The 18,814-nt window shown below is 33.9% G+C and overlaps 1 protein-coding gene across 3 annotated transcripts in view; it reads right to left on the bottom strand.

Moving 5' to 3' along the window:
- Positions 1 to 18,814, bottom strand: part of ZCCHC7 (zinc finger CCHC-type containing 7) — a 206,889-nt gene that overhangs the window by 29,823 nt on the left and 158,252 nt on the right. For all 3 annotated transcript variants that reach the window (XM_054584646.1, XM_054584647.1, XM_054584645.1), the window contains exons 3-5: positions 8,119 to 8,162; positions 6,763 to 6,888; positions 6,003 to 6,173 (exon numbers count right to left, since the gene is read on the bottom strand). In XM_054584646.1, coding sequence (XP_054440621.1) covers positions 6,003 to 6,173; positions 6,763 to 6,888; positions 8,119 to 8,162 — 341 coding nt within the window. The remainder of the gene's footprint in view (positions 1 to 6,002; positions 6,174 to 6,762; positions 6,889 to 8,118; positions 8,163 to 18,814) is intronic.

The raw sequence follows: 18,814 nt of genomic DNA on the forward strand, positions 1-18,814 counted from the left end.
AAGCATTCCAGCTTCTGAACTCAACCATCTTAACTTTTCCATATGCACATCAATGTAATTTTAGGTGCCTTCATTAAAAAGAATGCCTCTACTCTGCAGTCTTGTCAGTAGGCTCTTCATAAATTACAGTATCTGACTGTCCCGTTACTTTGGTTGTGTATATATACTATTCCTCAGAGACACAAAATACTTATATAGCCTATGATACATGTACACTGAATCTATGTGAAATAAAATTTCTCCTATAAGGAATATTTTGAAGAAAATATCTTAGTCATTGCCCTTCAATCGAAATTCCATAAAGACTGCTGTAAGGTCTAAAATTACAGACATATACAATTAAAATTTAACATACATTACTGTTTTAATAGTGCTTGTTATATTTTTACTGCATAAAAATCAGTCATAATAAGGAGGAATCAAAAACCTACAACATATATGTGGCAGTATGTACAGAATCCACCTAAATTTTTTTCACCAATCAGTATGGAAAGCCATGCATTAGTCTCTATCTCTAAGCTGCCTCCAAAATGAATCAGACTTCACAAAACCATCTTTCCATCCAAGGTCAAATTTTACTCAATCCCTATACTCTTAATCCTCTGTAATCAGGGAAACTGACAAAGCCTAATTTTTTTTTTTGCTTAAAATTAAATATTTCTCTTTGACAGTTTCCTAACTTAAGTGCAGTTATGAGGGTATAAAGTTTGCCAGTTTTATTTGAAAATTTAACAATTCATATTTTATAGGAAATTATACCAAAAGAATCAACCAAAAATGTTTTATCATAAATATATTATGCTGGGTTACCTTATGCAACCATACTTCCACTAAAAAAAATATTTTCACACTGTAGAATAACAAAATCTTTCTGGAGACATCGTGGTTGTGATTCTAGACATCTTGATTGTGATTCTAAGACTACTAACATAAATTAATTTTGCAAATAGTTGCTAATGCTTATAGTATACCTGTTAGTTGTTAGCTAAAGGTATTATAAAGTAAAGCAATATGAAAACCAATAAAATGAAGCATGATAATGTAGCAGGTAATATCAGTAACTTTAAAGCCAAATCTTTGGCTCTACTATTTCCTATCTTTGGTAAGTTACACATCTCTGTTTGTTTTTGATAAAATGGTGATGACAGTACGTTTTCAAAGGGCTATTGTGATGGTTAAAGCGTTGGTAAGTATGAAGTCTTTAGGACAACACCTGACACATAGCAAGCACTTAGTTGTATTAATTATTGCTGTGCTGATGTCAATTTGGCACTCTCCGTATCTGATACAAAAATTGATCATGAGGAAACTGGAATCAAAAGGCTGAAATAAGTGAAATCTACTGTACAATAGTCAACTCTTCAATGTGGCCAAACTTAGGAGAAAGCAAAAAGTCACAGTTTAAGTGAGCTGTTGATGAAAGAGTAAGGAAAAAACCCCAAAAGGACAAATCAAAAATATAGATTTTGTTAGGATATAGGTACTTGTGGTCACCTTCTCTGTATAAAACACAATTTCAGAAACAACACTGAGCATCTACTATATGCAATGTATCTGTTTTTATTTAAGGTCTACTCAGGAATGTTTTTAGTTGTTCAAAAATACATAGAAAAGGATATTTGACCAGATAAATCTGATCTCATATTTTATAGTATAAGATCAGTACTACATAGTATATTTTTCAATTTTGGTACTAAAAAACCTAAAATATCTTGGTCACTGATTAAAAACAAGAGCATTCCACATCATTCTCCAAGTTTATATATACCTTCCTTCAGTTTACTCAAGCTTACTTAATTCCTTTTCCTACAATGCTTAAACAGTAACAGCCCCAGCTTCCTTGCTAGCCTCTCCTTTCTTTTAGTAATCATTAACTACAGCAAACATTTTGGAGAATACTTTATTCCAAACTTTTTTCCTATGCAAACCTATATATACACATATATATGTTTAATTTTATATAAAAACAGGATTCTACTTCATGTGTTGTTTTGTAATTTATGCATTTCTCATTTAATGGACTAGTAACTTCTTCATACTGAATAACCATTTCTGCATCACTTTTTTAAATGGCTGAAGAGTATTCCATTATATGGGACATACTGTAACTCACTTAAGTCAGCTGCAATGGTAAATATTTGGGTTGCTTCTAATTTCCATTACTATAACTCTGAGAGGAACAGTCTTGCAGCTGTATCTTTGCATTACTTAATCCATTAACAGAACTCCAGAAAGGTTATCCAACTGTGCTTTCCCACCAGAACTTCCCTAACATTGAGTATTATTATTGAGGCATCTTTCTTTCTTCAATTCGTAAGGGCTTTTTACAAATTACAGATAATTATCCTATCACATATTTTATAAACATCGTTCCCAAGTTGTGGTTTGTCACTGAATTTTATTAATGGTCTCTGGATGACCAGACTTTTTTTAAAAGTTAAATCTATTTTCCCTTTTTCCTTTATGGTTTTGGAAAATGGTGTCATGGTATTAGTAAGAATGTTTAATCCATTGCATTTATTTATTTATTGCAATATTCCTATTGGTCCTATTTTTGTCCTCATACTTTGTTTTTTACACATTCTTGCTGTTTCCACTTTCCCCTATCATTTGTTATATTGTTTAAGTTTCTTTTGCTTCATTTGAAATTAGAAATCTAAAAGTTATGGCTTTTTTCTTCTTGTAATTAAAACAAATTCAATTTTATTAGAATTACTTATTGTCCACATTATTATAGTTTAAAAATTATATTTGTTTTTGAAAGATTTTTTTTTTAATTTAGTTTTAAAAAGATTAACAGGAAGTACTCAGGCATGTACTCTATGCTTTCCTGGTTTCACTGTTCACTGCTGCTCATTTTATTTTGACTTTTCCCATAAACTCACAAATGAACAACAGCTTGGCTGTGTCATCTATTTGACTCAGAATGCTCTAGCCTCCGAAGATTTCCCCACTGCCTTCTGGCCTTTAGTACAGCACAGGAGAAATCTGATGCAAACCTGGTGTGTGTGTGTGCATGGCTGTGATGTGTTTTCTTCTGTCTGGATGTATGATTTATGTTTGGTATTCAGAAACTTCATCTCTGTCTAGGTGTGGGTCTTTGTTCTCCCTTATATTGAGTGTATGATCCTTTGATCAGAATTTTCTTTTGATCGTTTTATTTTGGATTCTCACCTATCTTCTCTACTCACACTGAAGAATGAACTAGGATTTTCTCAAATTTCTTTTTATTTTCTATAGTGAGTTTATTTCATTTGGAGTTCTCTCTAATTCCTTTTTTTAAACAACCAATTCTTTATATATGTCTTCTCTTCCTTTGGAAGATAGCAAGGATGCAGACTGGACTTTAGTAAGCCTTGAGTCATCTTTCTATCTTTTGCATTGTACAATTCTGCAATTTCAACCAAATATTTTTATATAGTAATTAACAAATGAGACATTTTTCAAGCAGAGTTCAGAAAGATAAAATTCATATTCTTCAGTATAGCAACAATATGAATACGATTCATCAGTTTTCATTATAAATTCTCTTTGTGTATATAACTGCTACTCTGGCATTAGAGAGGTCTGAGGTGATATATACAGTAAAAATTGAAGTTTCTTGATCTCTTTAACCTATGAGGTTAGGGCATCTATAGTTGCTTAGGGCTTCAGAAATCCTCTGTGAATGAGCAGAAAGTCCAGTAGGTGGAAAGATGAAAATGACAAAGGGAAGACAGTATTGTCAGAGGGTATAAGCCTTAAATAAGCCAAAGGTATCTACATAAAGAGGGAGGAGTAATGATTTAGAAGCAGCCAGGGCAAGAAAGTGACAAGCACTTGAGATGGTTGCAGGAGAAACAATGATTTTTCTGTGGAGGGCCAGGTTTCAAGGAAGATTTAAAGCATGTATGGGACTGGCTGAATAGTTCTAGCAACCTGGGGCCAGAATGACTCTGCTTCCAAGTAAATCCTCATGCAGAGCTTCTTCAGAAGGAGTCAGTGGAGCCCAGGTGTGAGCTGGCTCCAAGGGAATGTTAACCAGTTGGGCAGACTGGGAAAAGATCAATTAGTGTTAGAACCTTCAGCATGTAATTATTTAAAAAATAAAATAAAGTAAAATAAAGTAAAATAAAAACCATGATCTTGGCAGATTTAGGGGAAAGAGTGCTGCCATCTCTGAAGTCTGCCACAGCCTAACCCTATCTTAAAAACTTATATTTGCCGGGGTTATTAATCCTCAAGGCCATTTTAGATAAAGAGTTTAACATACATTAGAGGCCAAAATTAAGATGTTAAGCTGAATGGGCTATAGATTTAATTCACAGCTGATTATATAACCTATTACAAATCATTCTTAAATATTCTGTACTAAAATACTTACTAAAAAAAAACCAACTGCTCATGATAATGTCTGGGCCCCTTCCGATTATCACAGGCAAATAAGATCATATTTTTAAGAGCTCTTTGGGAAAAAGGAGTAAAAAAAAAATGCTATTAAACATGGCTGTCAAACTAGAAAATTTTACTAAGAAAGCTATAGTTGACAACTGAATGCACCGAACAACAGTATAAAACTAAGACAACTTAAAATTTACTATTCTTAAGACTTAGCAAATATTGAAAAATAAGTTTAAACTATTTTGAAATGAAATGACAACTTCTGTCTTTATGCTCTATACATTCTATAGTCTTGAGGATCATATTCAGTATCATGAGTAGCCTAATAAACACAAACTATAACAATAAGATACCATTTCCTCCTTACCTGATTTGGCACAACTTTTAAAGGCAGATAATAGTTAATGATGAGAGAACTCTTAAACACTGCTGGCAGATGGATATATTGGTACAGTCTTTTAGAACAGCAATTTGACAATATTTATCCAGACTTGAATGTATATATCCTTTAATTACACAATTGTATTTAGAGCTTGACTTACCAAATTACTCTTACATGTATGCATATAGAGAGAGATGTTTATTGGAGCACTGTTTGCTAATAATATATCAAATATAACAATATAAATCTAAAATTATTGGTAGAGAAATGGCTGGGTCAAATGGTACATCTTTATGAGATGATAGAAACAGATTGACAAATTTTCCTAAGTGGAAAAAAAAAATCAAGTTGTATGTCAGTGTATAGAACAGTAATCCTATTTTTATTCATTTAAAAATTACAATCAATAATTGTATTATTTACAAAAGAAACACACCACCCATTCAAATTCTAGTTTGTTTTAACATGAAATTCATCTCGACAGAAAACCATGTTAATTTTTTGAGCAACAGGCTATCAAGTACACTTCAATTATAAATAAAATAAGAAAAATGTTTGTGCTTTGCATTATGTCTTTGGGAGGTACAAATTAAAGAGAAAAGGTTCTTGCTTTTTCTATAGCTTTTCTGGTCTTTAAAATTGTGACTGGAACCCCACAGACATTTATAATATGATGCAAAATGATGTCCAAAATAACAATGTGCTAAAACTTAATGTGCTGTAAGTAACTGAAATGCCTTCTAATTTACCTTAAAAAACAACTTCTAAAGAAAGAACTAAAATGAGCAGAGTACTTGGAAGTACTGGTTGTTTGTCCTTCTTGCATAAGACTACTCTACCAGCAAAAGCCATCAATAAGTAGCATCAAACTATACTTCCTACAGATTTCTTGTACACAACTGTTGTGTGTATATACTTCATCTAACTATGCATGAATATGTACATAAATTTGATGTTGTTTATTACATATCTCTTTAATTTCAAGTTTTATTCAGCAAGCACATTAAGCAAAAGGGCTAGTAGGACTTTACAATATTTGTTGACACTGCCTTCTCATGAACCATCCTGTAGCATCCCTATCCTGATAAACTAGAGCACTGCTTTACATGATCAGTGACCAAAGGGACATGACTATCATTATACACAGTACAGAGTAAACATTCTTTTAGGTAGGCTGACAGTTCCAAATTGACAGATTGCCCCCAAAGCCTGACAAATTAGTTATATGGAGACTACTTACATCAGCATAGTGGCCTATCATATCACATCGGTCACATCGTTTTCTCCAGGAAGGTCTTTCAAGACATCTGTGAGTAGACGACATAGGCAAAGAACAGTCTAAGCAAAAGCGGGCTGGACAGGCATACTGGAGGTGTCCTCTCTCCGAGCAGAGGCAGCAGGGACGAACTTTCTATGTGGCAGACAAACAGAAAATCTCTTTAGCAGAAGATCATTTTTTCTTTTTCTGTGTAATTCCATAAAAAGTTATTTCCAATTTGAGACCCCAATGAAGGCAGAATCTGGACCCTAATTATAAAATAAAATAAAATGTTTGAATTCAGAGCTTTAACATAAGCTATCTGTATCTGATGTATGTTTAATATAATTTACATCAGTAAACATTTATAAATGCCTAAAACTATAATTTTCTAACAATGAAAATTATCCCATGATGAAATAAACTGATGGAAATAGAAGGTTTAGAAGTGAAAGGGGTCTCAGAGATCATCCAATTCAGTTTTCTAATTTTATAGACAAGAATGAAATGATTTGCCTGAAGTTTTCCAACTACTGATGGGAAGCTGAAATGGATTCCAGGTTTTTTGACTCTAAATTTATTGTTCCTTCTCTACTACTACTCTAGGGTATGACCTACATGAAAAATTAATAAGAAATTTAACACATATATTACATAAGATCTGAATTCTAAGGTTACAGGGTTTCAGTACTAGGATTTTGATTTTAACAAGGTAGAAAGAAACATTACATATTCTACATACTTGTGGAAAGGGGCAGTTTTTTGACAAATGGCCACATTTGTCACAATTTCTACAGGTAACGTTTTTGTTCGCCGTATAGTATCGGTGGGTCCATCTTCCAGATGATCTATTATTACCTATCTGGGCCTAAGGAAAAAGAAATTGAGAATTTAAAAAAAAAAACTATTTCACTCTGTTCAAGAAAATGAAAAATCATAGTCAGGTCAGTTTAGAACCCAGTAACATCAAACTCTGTGTACTTAAAAGGAGTTAGAAAAAAGTAAAAGGTAGGGCTATAAAGACAACTCTATTTTTTGTCTGTCCTCTCCCCCCAATTCTTTTACATTCTCCATATGGTTCTATTTCTTTTAAACCTTTCTCTACTTACAGTTCAGGTCTAGCAAGGGCACTGACAGGCATCAGACATTCTGATGGCATTCAGTGTCAAGGTATTGCTGACTTCTATGTCTGAACGTATACCATATTTTTCTGAATGAGAAGCATGCTTGAGTTTTTAGTTAGGGAATGGCATTTTTTAAATGAATTTCTCTTTTATAAAAAGAGAATTCTTTTTATAAATTCTTTATAAAAAGAGAATTATAAAAAAAAAATTACAAAACTACAAAGCTGCATTCTTTCTACTGAATAGCCTAAGGTTACTGCCTATAAACTAGACTATGATTTCTAAGAAAATGAGATTAATTTCCTTCTACCAGAGTCCTTGTGAAAATCCATTCTGCTTATAATGACCCAATTCTAGCCAAATGCCAAAATCTTAAAAGAAAATATTAGCAAAGCATATCATATGGATACCTACAGAGGAATATATAAATGCCAAACATGCTTTTATCTTTTTGGTAGAAATTCACCTATGAAAAAACTTTCATCTTTTACTTGTTATTTTGCTGAACTGGCCAACTAGGCCCCAAGACATCTGAAACTAATTATCCCTTAAAACTTCTCTTCTACCGACATGTAAAAATTTTTTTTTCTAGCCATCTGCCACAATTAAGGCTAATAAACACCTGCCGCATCCTAAATATAGCCTAACCATTTCCTTACCCTGAAGAAGCGGTTATTTCCGGCGTTGATCTTTAGTGGTACCAGGCAGTATGAGCTAAGACTCACCACCACAGAGAAGAAACAGGAGGGAAAGGGGACTAACTCATTATGGCAATTAGTTGGCTGGCAAAAATCAAGGCCTGAACCATGCTCCTGAAAAATTCAATTACCCATAAATGGAAATCAAACTTTTTCTTATAAGGTACTCAGGCTGTCACTATTTTTAAAAAGTTTATTAAAGTTATCATAAGGAAACTAGGAATCAAAAAAACCATTAATCTATTATTCATAACTTCAAAAACAATTTGATTTTACCTCAATGTCTTTGTCACTGATGAACCAGTTTACACCATCTTCTCCTACAAAATAAATAAAATGTTACTTAATCTTGACACCTTTAAAACACTTATGGATTGACAATAAATTATTCAATTTCTTAGTACTGAAATTGGACCCCAAAAATGTAGTGAGAGATATGAGTGCCTTAACCTCTTATCTTGGTTTCATTATTACCTGTGTGGCTATAAACAAATACTTAACCTCAGTTTCCTTACATATAAAAAAGGAATAGTATTTGTCTTATCTACCTAAAAACAATTCTATGAGATATGTGAAAATGTTTTGAAAACCATCAAATTATAAATAAATATAAGAAAATCGGTGAAGGGATCAAAAACCTAACAGCAGAGGCAGAAAGAAATCTTTATCTGAACTTCCTTATCTGACTATAGCAGAGCTTTGAGAGTCAGTGACCATGGCCACCCTCCCTACCGCCGCTCTAGAGGTTTGCCACCAGGGAAGTCACTGACCTTGAGTATTAGGACATTCCAAAAAAAAAAAAAAAAAAAAAAAAAAATTTTGTAAACAAGTATCATCAAAACCTTCCATCTTCAGAAGCCCTAAATCCTCTCCTTTGTTAGGTTGGTATACAACCCTTTACCTTTGGCTATTCTGAGAGCTACTCATTACTGAGTGCTCCCACACTGTCTTTTCTATTGTTATTGTCAGTTAACTCATAGCCGCCACCCCATTTCAGATCCAAGTAGTTACAGGAAAGGTTTTTCATTCCATTATCAATATTAACTGTTCCACTAGCTTCCCTCTGTAATTGACTTTCATTATAACATTTACAAAAAAATTAAGACTTTGAACACTATCTCACGATTAGGGCTAGAAATTCAGTACTGTTTTTTGAAAAATTTATTTTAGAGACAGAGAGAGGGAGAGGGAGAGAGAGAGAGAGAGAGAGAGAGAGAGAGAGAGAGAGAGAGAGAGAGAGAGAGAGAGAGAGAGACAGAGATCAACCTGTTATTGTACCCATTTATGTATTCACTGGTTGATTCTTGTGTGTGCCCTGACTGCAGATTAAATCTGCAACCCTCATGTATCAGGAAGATGTTTTAATCAACTTAGTTACCTGGCCAGGGCCTAGAGCTGTATTTTTAGATCCATCAATCATTTCACAATATTTGGCCTCCATTTTTGCTTTTTTATTTCATTATTTTTGATGTTAGTTAAAAAACAGCATTGGCCTGGCTGGGTAGCTTAGTTGGTTGGAGCATTGTCCTAATGTGCTAAGGTTGCAGGCTCTATCCCTGGTCAGGGCATATGCAAGAAGCAACCAATGAATGCATAAATAAGTAGATGCATTACTTTTCTCCCCTCCCCCATCTTCCTCTCTCTCTCTAAAGATCAATAAACAAAAAAACTAAAATACAACCATAAAGACCCAGGGGGATGGGGAGCTCTATATTTTTATCAGCTGTTTTCTTTTCTTTGCACTGTCCCTTTACAAAATAGCACATGGCCACTACTCCTCTGGTCCTCCCATGGCCCAGGAGGAAAGGGACATATGATTAATGCAGAAGCTAAGGTGTCAACAAAGGACTGAAAGATTTTTTTCCTCCTCCAAAGCAAAGTTAAGATCTTCTCCTTCCTCCAATCTACTCCTCTTCTCTATCTCAAAAACATAAATTGAGCTCAACTCTTTGAAAGGAATTTTGAAGAGAAATGAAGTAATCTACATTTTCCCAGGCCTACCCGAAGTAAGTGTCTAGAGATATATTTTAAAATAAAATACTTTTACTGAGAAAACCAAGAAGCGGCTTTACAAAAAGACCAATCCATAGGAGAGGAGAGATGCTGTGCTGATGATTATTTCCTTTGTAAAATTTGGAGGCTGCATCCATATACTGAGAGTGGAGAATACATTAAATAGCAGCAGCTCCTATTCCTTCATCATCACCATCCACGCTATTATTCTTTCATTCAAAGGATTCATCTAAGGAGCAAGCTTTGCTGTAGCTTTCAAAGCTTCCTTTTGTATCTCAATGTCCTTCATCATTATAATTCAAAATGACCGCTTAAACTCACTTTAATTATAAAACTGATTTCATATTGTCCTTAAAAAATGAAACTCAAAACCAGTGAAATGCAATTTAGCAACTGTTGCCACCCTCAATCCCCAATAAATTTACACACAACAGGGAACAAGGAACAAAAGGGAATGGTTTGAGAGAGGGATCCACTCCACTTAGTTTTAACATGCCTGTGGAATTCACCAATATTCTGGGTTATGAACTAATTCCTTTTCACCAAGCTATGGTATATTCTTACTGTAGAAAATCTACTGACAAGTACATAAAATAGGTTTCAAATGGAGATGAAATCAGACTTCTTAGTGGAAAATGAACAAAGACATGATCAGGAACACATAAACCAACTCTTGGCCCTACCCAGGGTTTCAGTTCTGGTTCCATCTTGGAAATGACAGTTGACTCCTGCTCTTGCCCTTTTATCTATCCTGTCTGCTTAACTCAAAGTCCTAACCTAATGAGAGCTCTTGTCAAAGGGACTACTCATTAGAATTTCCACAGGTAGCCAGTTCTCTACTTTGTTAAATACCTGATATGAGACTGTAGAAACCTGGGTTCCAGTTTTAACCCTATCTCTTATTTGCTGTGTGGCTCTGGACAGTTATTTATCCTTTCTGGATCTGTATAATAATGGATTGGACTAAATGGTATCCATGGTAACTTCTAGCACAAAATTTGTGATTCTATCAGATTTTCATTTATTACTGGAATTAAACACATTGTCATTTAGTCTACCTACATCCTCCAGGTCTTTGCAACCAGGACAAGGTGTCTTGTGTTATTTTAATTCATTCATTCATTCACCTTGCTTCAAAGACAACTTCCCATAGGGCCCAGGAATACTCATCTTTCATGTATTCACCACCCAGTGAGATTGAATATAAATTGGGATTGCCCTAAAGAGTAAGATTAAGATTGCCCTAAAGATGCTTACTATCAATTCGTAGCTGCTATAGAGCCTTGCCTTGCTAATATCTAGGACTGCGATTCTTTTTAGACTTCAGAATTATAATCAAAGCAATAACTGATAACTCTTTTTTTGTGTGTATTGAAAGGTTACAATAAGTGAGGTGCTATAATGTAAACAAAGATGAATAAGAGCTTATAACCTATTAAAACGCAAGGAGGAAAATTAAAAAAAGGAGTAATAAAAGAATAAAAAAAAAACTATGGTAAATTGATAAAGATGTCTGAATTTAAGGGAGAAAGGGGGGAAAGTCACAGAGGGCTATGCCATAAAGAAAATGTTATTTAAGTGTAATTTACATATTATAAAATACACCCATGTAAAAAATACAGTATGATGCATGCTGGCAAATGTATATATCTTTGTATTCACCACAAAATCAAATGTATATTATTTTCATCATCCAAAAATGTTAACCTTGTATCTATTGGCAGTCAATCCCTCACCCCAGACAACCACTGATTTGCCTTCTGTCATGATAGGTTCCTTTTGCCCATTCTAGGACTACATATAACTAGAATCATATATCATGTATCATTTTGTGTTTGGGTTCTTTTACTTTGGAATATTTGTGAGATTTACCCATGCTGGTGGGTAGTAGTAGTTTGCTCCTTTCTTCCTGCTGAGCAGTATTCTGTTCTCATTAGATTGGGACTTTGAGTTAAGCAGACAGGATAGATAAAAGGGCAAGAGCAGGAGTCAACTGTCATTTCCAAGATGGAACCAGAACTGGAACCCTGGGTAGGGCCAAGAGTTGGTTTATGTGTTCCTGATCATGTCTTTGTTCATTTTCCACTAAGAAGTCTGATTTCATCTCCATTTGAAACCTATTTTACGTACTTGTCAGTAAGTTTTCTGTGGATATAATAGTTTAGCTGTTCATCTCCTGATAAACATTCAGGTTTTCAAATTTCGGCAGTTATAAATAAAGCAGCAATAAACATTCTAGCAAAAGTCTTCCTTTTAATTGACATAGATTTTCATTTCTCTTGTGAAAACACCTAGGAGTAGAATCACTAAATACAGTAAACCTACATTTACCTTTATATGAAATGGGCCAATTTTTTCCAGTGGTTGTGCCACTGTACATTCCTCCCATCAGCAATGTATGAGTGTTCCAGGAGCTCCATAATCTCATCGACACTTGGAATGGTCAGTCTTTTAAATTTTAGCCTTAAAATGGGTGTCAAGTAGTATTGTATTAGGATTTTAATGGACATTACTCTGATGACTAATGATGTTGAGCATCTTTTATGTATTGATTTGCCATTCATATATCTTTTTTCAAAAACTTCAAATTTTGGGGCTGTTTTTAAATTTGGTTTGTTTTTTTTTGAGAGGTGGTTGTCTTTCTCCTTTGTATTGAATCATATGAGTTCCTTATATATTCTAGATACGAGTTTTTAATCAGACACGATCTGCAAATATTTTTTCCCCAGTATGGCTTGCTTTTTCATTTATTTTTAAGTGTTATTAGGAAAGCAAAAATTGTAATAAATTTGACAATTTTTCCCTTGACAATTAATGTTTTCTGTGACCAAAGAGACGTGCCTATGCAAAATTACAAGCACTTTCTGTGTTTTCTTCTAACCTTCTATAGTTTTAGCTTTTTGTTTAGTTAGTGTCCATTTTTCCCCATATGAATATCCAGTTGTCCCAGTTCAATGTTGGAAAGACTATCCTTTCTTTATTGATTACCTCAGCAACTTTGTTGAAAGTCAACTGACTACATACATGCGGGCCAAATTCTGGAAGTTCTATTATGTTACACTGGGCTATATGTCTATTGTTATACTGTGTTAGTCTTTATTACTAAAGCTTTATTTAAAAATCTTGAAATCATGAAAAGTTAGCCTTCCAACTTTTTTGCTCTTTTTTAAGAGTGCTTTGGCTATTCTAGATCCTTTGGATTTCTGTATAAATTTTAGAATAAATATCAATTTCTACAAAGAAAGCCTGTTGGGATTTTGATTGATACTGTGCTACATCTACAGATCAGCCTGGAAAGATATTTTAACAATATCAAGTTTTTCAAAACATTAGTATTTTGTAGCTCTACATCTATTTTGGTCCCTTTAATTTGTCTAAACAACATTTCATAAATTTCAGTGAACAGGTCTTCCATATATTTTATTAAATTTATCTCTGAGTATTTTTGTTATTGTAAATGGCTGATTTTTAAATTCCATTTTTCAATTTTTGGTTCAAGTTTATGGCAATACAATTTATTTTTGTTTACTCACCTTGCAGCCTGCATATTTCTTTCACTTTCTGTTAATATGGTGCTTTACAGTGATACTAAACCAACCTGTATTCTAGGATTAACATACTTGGTTAGATGTATTATTTTTTATAATATATTGTAGAACTCAATTTGCTAGTATTTTAATAAGAATTTTTACATCTGTATTCATGGCAGATATTGTTTTTAAAAAGATTTAATTTATTTTTAGAGAGGGGAACGGACGGAGAAAGAGAGGGAGAGAAACATCAGAGGGAGAGAAACATCAATGTGTGGTTGCCTATCATGCACCCCCCACTGGGAACCTGGCCAGCAACCCAGGCATGTGCCCTAACTGGGAATCTAACCAGCGACCCTTTGGTTCTCAGGCCAGCACTCAACCCACTGAGCCATACCAGCCAGTGCTGATTTATATTCTTCTTTTCATGTCTTTGTCTTATTTTGATATTGGGGTAAAACAGGCCTCATAAGAGTTGGGAAGTGTTGTAAAGAGTTTGTATAGACTGGTGTTATTTCTTCCCTAAATATCTGATAGAATTCACAAGTCACCTAGGGTGGAGTTTTTCTTGTTTGTGGGCCAGGAATTTTACTTGTAGAAAGGATTTAAAATAGCAATTCTATTTCTTTAGTAATGGAGCTATCTACATTTTCTATTTCTTCTTAGGCCAGTTTTAGTAATTTGTGACTTTCAAAGAATTTGTCCTTTACTTCTAAGTTGTCAGGATTATCAGCATAAAGTTGTCCATAATAGATTCTTATATTTTTCCCTTCTGTTCTTCTAATTTGTACTTAAGCCCATCCAGTAGTACATTTTTTTTTATCTCAAATATTATATATTTCAATTCTAGAAGTTCCATTTGGTTCTTTTTTTAATATCCATTTCTCTTATTATATTTATCTTTTCTGTCAAATCTCTGTGTATATTTGTAATGGCTGTTTTAATTTTAAAGTCCTTGTCTACGAATTTCATTATCTCTTATCAGAAGGGCAAGTGTGGAATAAGGTAACACAATATAGCTGGGAGCAGAAGTTTTCTATAGGGTTTTAATAGGGAAGATGAAGGAGAATGAATACCAGTAAAAAAGAAAGGCTCAAGTAACATAATGGAAGTGGTAAAAGAATATAGTGAACAGTACAGTTTGACTGGAAATAAGAGTACAATGATTCCTTTACTAGAAATTTCCACAGACCTTTTTTATATATAAAGAATACTGAGAATTAAAATACTGTTACTTGTTAAAAGCTTTTTACCTGAAACAGATATGAAAGCTTCATTAGTATTAAACCTATTCTTCTAAGTAAGAAGTTTTCCAAGCCCCTTTCAGGCTAACTTTAAAAGTCTTGACTTCCTGCTGTGTGAGCTCTGCAAATAGCAGGACTCTTTCTACCAGAGTAGTAATGTATACTACTCTGCACTACTACTAGGCAGAGATAGTAAAATAGTATTAGGCGCTCTGTGAACACCAATTAACAACCAGAATATTTCATCTCTCCTGAAATAACGTTCCAAACAAAAAAGTGAGCCCAAAAGAAAAGTGAACCCATAAAACTTGAACATTTTCCCCCCAACATTTTCTCCTATGTGTGGAACTACTATATTTTCCTCTTACTACATGGTAATAAAGATGAACACCTTTCATATTTATATGGTGATTCAGCCTATAAATTGTTTTGAACTTACATTTAATATTCAACAATCCTGTATGTTATGGTTATACAAATACTCACTTTTTTGTTCGTGTACTATGAAAAATGGCAACTGGTGATTTCTGTGAAATGTAGTGCTAATGTAGCTATTTACCCATAAGATTGCATTCAGTTTTCAAAGGACCTAAAGAAAATTTGGACTAGATTTCTTAGGATCAAAGCTAGTTCATACTCTGTTTCAGTTATTCTCAGCCTGTCTACATCTGGTGCGTGGGAATAGCTGAAGATTATTCCTTTGCTGAAAGAGCAGCCACAGACCATCAGAAAGTTAATTCTCTCTACCTTTGTGATAATTTGACAGGAAACAGGAGTTAGTAAAATGTTTTCCCAAAGATCACCAGATTAGAGAAGGACTGAGTTTAGCACATGCAGCTGATCATTTGCAGTACAGGTGCCAGGAACCAATCTTTTCCGGAGCCTCATACCCAATAGCTCCTTGTAAGAAAGCCATAGACGTCATGCTTTTCCTAGATATTCTAATTTGTAACATCTAAAATTGTAAATCTCAATAAATTTAGTGAGAAGGTATGTATTTATGATTTTATAGACTAGATTTATGATTTTCTGGACTAGAATTTAATATTCAACAAATCAGACATACACATTTATTTTGCCACTACTCATTATTTAAGAATGTAGCCCTGGCTGGTGTTGCTCAGCAGACTGAGTTCTGGCCTATGAACTAAAAGGTTCCCGGTTCAATTCCCGGTCAGGGCACATGCTTAGGTTTCAGGCCAGGTCCCCAGTTAGGGATGTGCAAGAGGCAACCAATTAATGTTTCTTTCACACACCGGTGTTTCATCTTCCTCTCTTTTTCCCTCTTCCCTTCTCTCTAAAAATAAGTTTAAAAAAAATGCAAATACAACTTTCCTTAAATTGTACAATGTTTTTATTTAATGCAGTGTCATTTATCTTCAACAATTACTGATTATCTCCCATGTAAAAGACAGTGTAAGAGACAGAAAGATGACTAAAACGTGGTGCTTGCCAGAGTAACTTGCGCTATCATTGAGTTAAAGAATGTAAAAAGCATTACTGTGTTAACTAAATAATCAAGATATTTTTATTTTTATTAAAACAGAAGTATGAATTAACAAAGTTTTAAAAACACAAAATGTCCACTATTATTTGGGGAAATAGGCTATTTAACAAGAAACACTGAATACTAATGAGCAATTAACTTCTCATGATAACTATATCACCTAAACAGTCTTTCTTACAATATGTAAGTCTTTTAGCAACTGTTTTCTCCCCAAATAACCTGAGTCTATTTATGGGCAGCTCACAATAGTGGGGTGTGGGGGTCGGGAAGACAATGCTTGGTATATACATGCAATAACTAAGGCATCTAGATTGTGAGCCTTCTTAATATCTAGTCTCTTACTTGCTGTATATACCCCAAACTGACTCATAAGATGGCCCTCTTTCATTCCTCTAAAATACAGTGAAATGATCAAGAAAACATAAAGAAGATAAAAGTAGAGAAGTTTGTGAATAACCCTCCCACCACATAACTCGAGGTTAAATAATTTGGCAGTTATAGCAAAGAAGACAAATGAACAATATTACTTTTTTAAGTTTATTGCCCACACTCCCTTTTCATATACCTAGTATTTTTAGAGCAAAAGTTTCTACTGTTTGTAATATGACACTCCCAATACTTCCCATCTCTGTATTTACATTCATTTTATGCCCTTATTCTCCAATATTGTCTCCCTCTTTGACCTGTTTTCCACCTAACCCATTCAATTGCCATGATCACAAATTCTGAATATGAGGCTCAGTTCCTCATAGTCTATGTAAATGGATAAAAGTTGGTACTTTTCTCATTTGACCTCTGTAAGCTTATATACTTGTCTTAGCTGTTATAACAAAACACTTTCCTAGTTCTTGTCTCCCTTCACGGTTTCTTCTTCCATTATTTACTACCAAGTAACCAATGTTCCACTCTTTGCCTTCCTTCTCATTCTACATTCTTTGTCTCAGGTTATGTTATACATGACCACAGAGGAAATCAAATTTCTAGGCCAAATCTTTTCTTGAGTTCCTGATCTATGGGACACCTGAATTCACTAAGAATTCATTTTTAGTGATTATGCGTTTGAGGTAACCTCAATGCCATTTCATTGGCCCAGACATTTAATCTCTCACCTAGAGTTTTAAAGTAAGTTCTCTCTCTAGTACCATAACCCCTTTTCTATTCCAGTTACTAAAGTAATGTTTCTAAAATGGGAATATGAATATATTCTGCCCTGAATGGTTCCTCAATACCTGCAGGATAAATGTGAAACTCCTCTGTATGCCATGTAATACCCTCCATGCTTTGGACTTTATCTATTCCTCTAGCTTCATCTTTCTGGTCCCAATACTCCAGATATGCCTAAAAATTTCCCCAATATGTACCACTGTTCTCTGCAACTGTACCTATGCATGTATTGCCCGGAACACAACCACACCTAATTTCAACCACATGGAACTAAGATTTGGGTCTTCAAGTATTTAATCATGTGTTACCTTCTCCATTGAGGTCTTCCCTGATAACCCTTCAAAAGCAAGACAATCACTCTCTACTATACAACCTTCTGGACTTTAAAATGTAATTTCTATCTTTTTATCTTCCAAACACTAAAGCATAATTGTTTAGCTATCACAGGTACTCATGTTTACTGAATTAATTACTTAAATAATATATTTTTAAAAATTTCTCTCCGGTAGGAGTATTTTCTACTTCGCTCATATTGCAGAAGCATGTTATTTGTGTGTCTTAGGCTAGCAACAAATTCAAAACCTTGTGTTAAGAAATATATTAATAAATATTTCATTTACCTCACTACATCATAAGTTCTCTATGGACCAAGATCCATCTGTTTTGTATATCTATCTAGTTATCAACACATCTTGCATACTTCAAATTACATTAGAAAAAAAATAAAAAGGATAAAAGGAAACATTCATAAACACACTGTGTGACTGTTCTAAACTGGGGTACCTAAACCAATTAGATAATTTATAAGTTCTATAATATTTGAGAACCTGAACTTTTAAAACTTTTAAAGTTTTAAGACTTAAAATTAGTAATTTCTGTAGTAGGCAACCCTAAGAACTAAAAAAAGAACTTTAAAAAATCACTGTTACTGAGTAACATCACTTGCCAGACACACGATGCAACATGAGATTTAAGATAATTGGGTATTTACAAATAATCATGCCTGTACCTAGCCAGTGTTTATGGGTTAAAGATCACAAAAATGAAGCTGTCATATTATTTATGTCATATCCTTTCCTGAGCCTACTTCTACTACACCAGATTTCCCCCTGGGATCTTCTCACTTCTAATAAGCAACCAAGCCAGCCACAAATGAAGTCACTATTCCCAACTTCATCGGCAGCATCTGTTACTTCAACGGAAACTTTTGAAATACACACAATGCCACATGCAAATCCCCTGGGGGTTGAGCCATTTTATTCAACTTGCACTATTCTCAAACTGCTCTTTTCTGTCTTGGTTTTCTCTTATTTATATTTTTCCATTTAACATTGGTCACAAAACCATTCTAGTCATTAAATTTTGCACTGGCAATAATTTTAATAAAGCAAATTTTACTAGGAGAATTTGCAAGCTAGGCATCAAATTGTTCATCTTATTTTAAATTGCATTAAATTTACCAGAAACAATTCATATTTTTAAATGTATGTAAACGATAAATGGGGATTTAGCTT

This window comes from Pteronotus mesoamericanus, unplaced genomic scaffold (genome assembly GCF_021234165.1).
Source record: "Pteronotus mesoamericanus isolate MK-2021 breed Mesoamerican mustached bat unplaced genomic scaffold, CSHL_Meso_final contig_78, whole genome shotgun sequence".
NCBI lineage: Eukaryota > Metazoa > Chordata > Mammalia > Chiroptera > Mormoopidae > Pteronotus > Pteronotus mesoamericanus.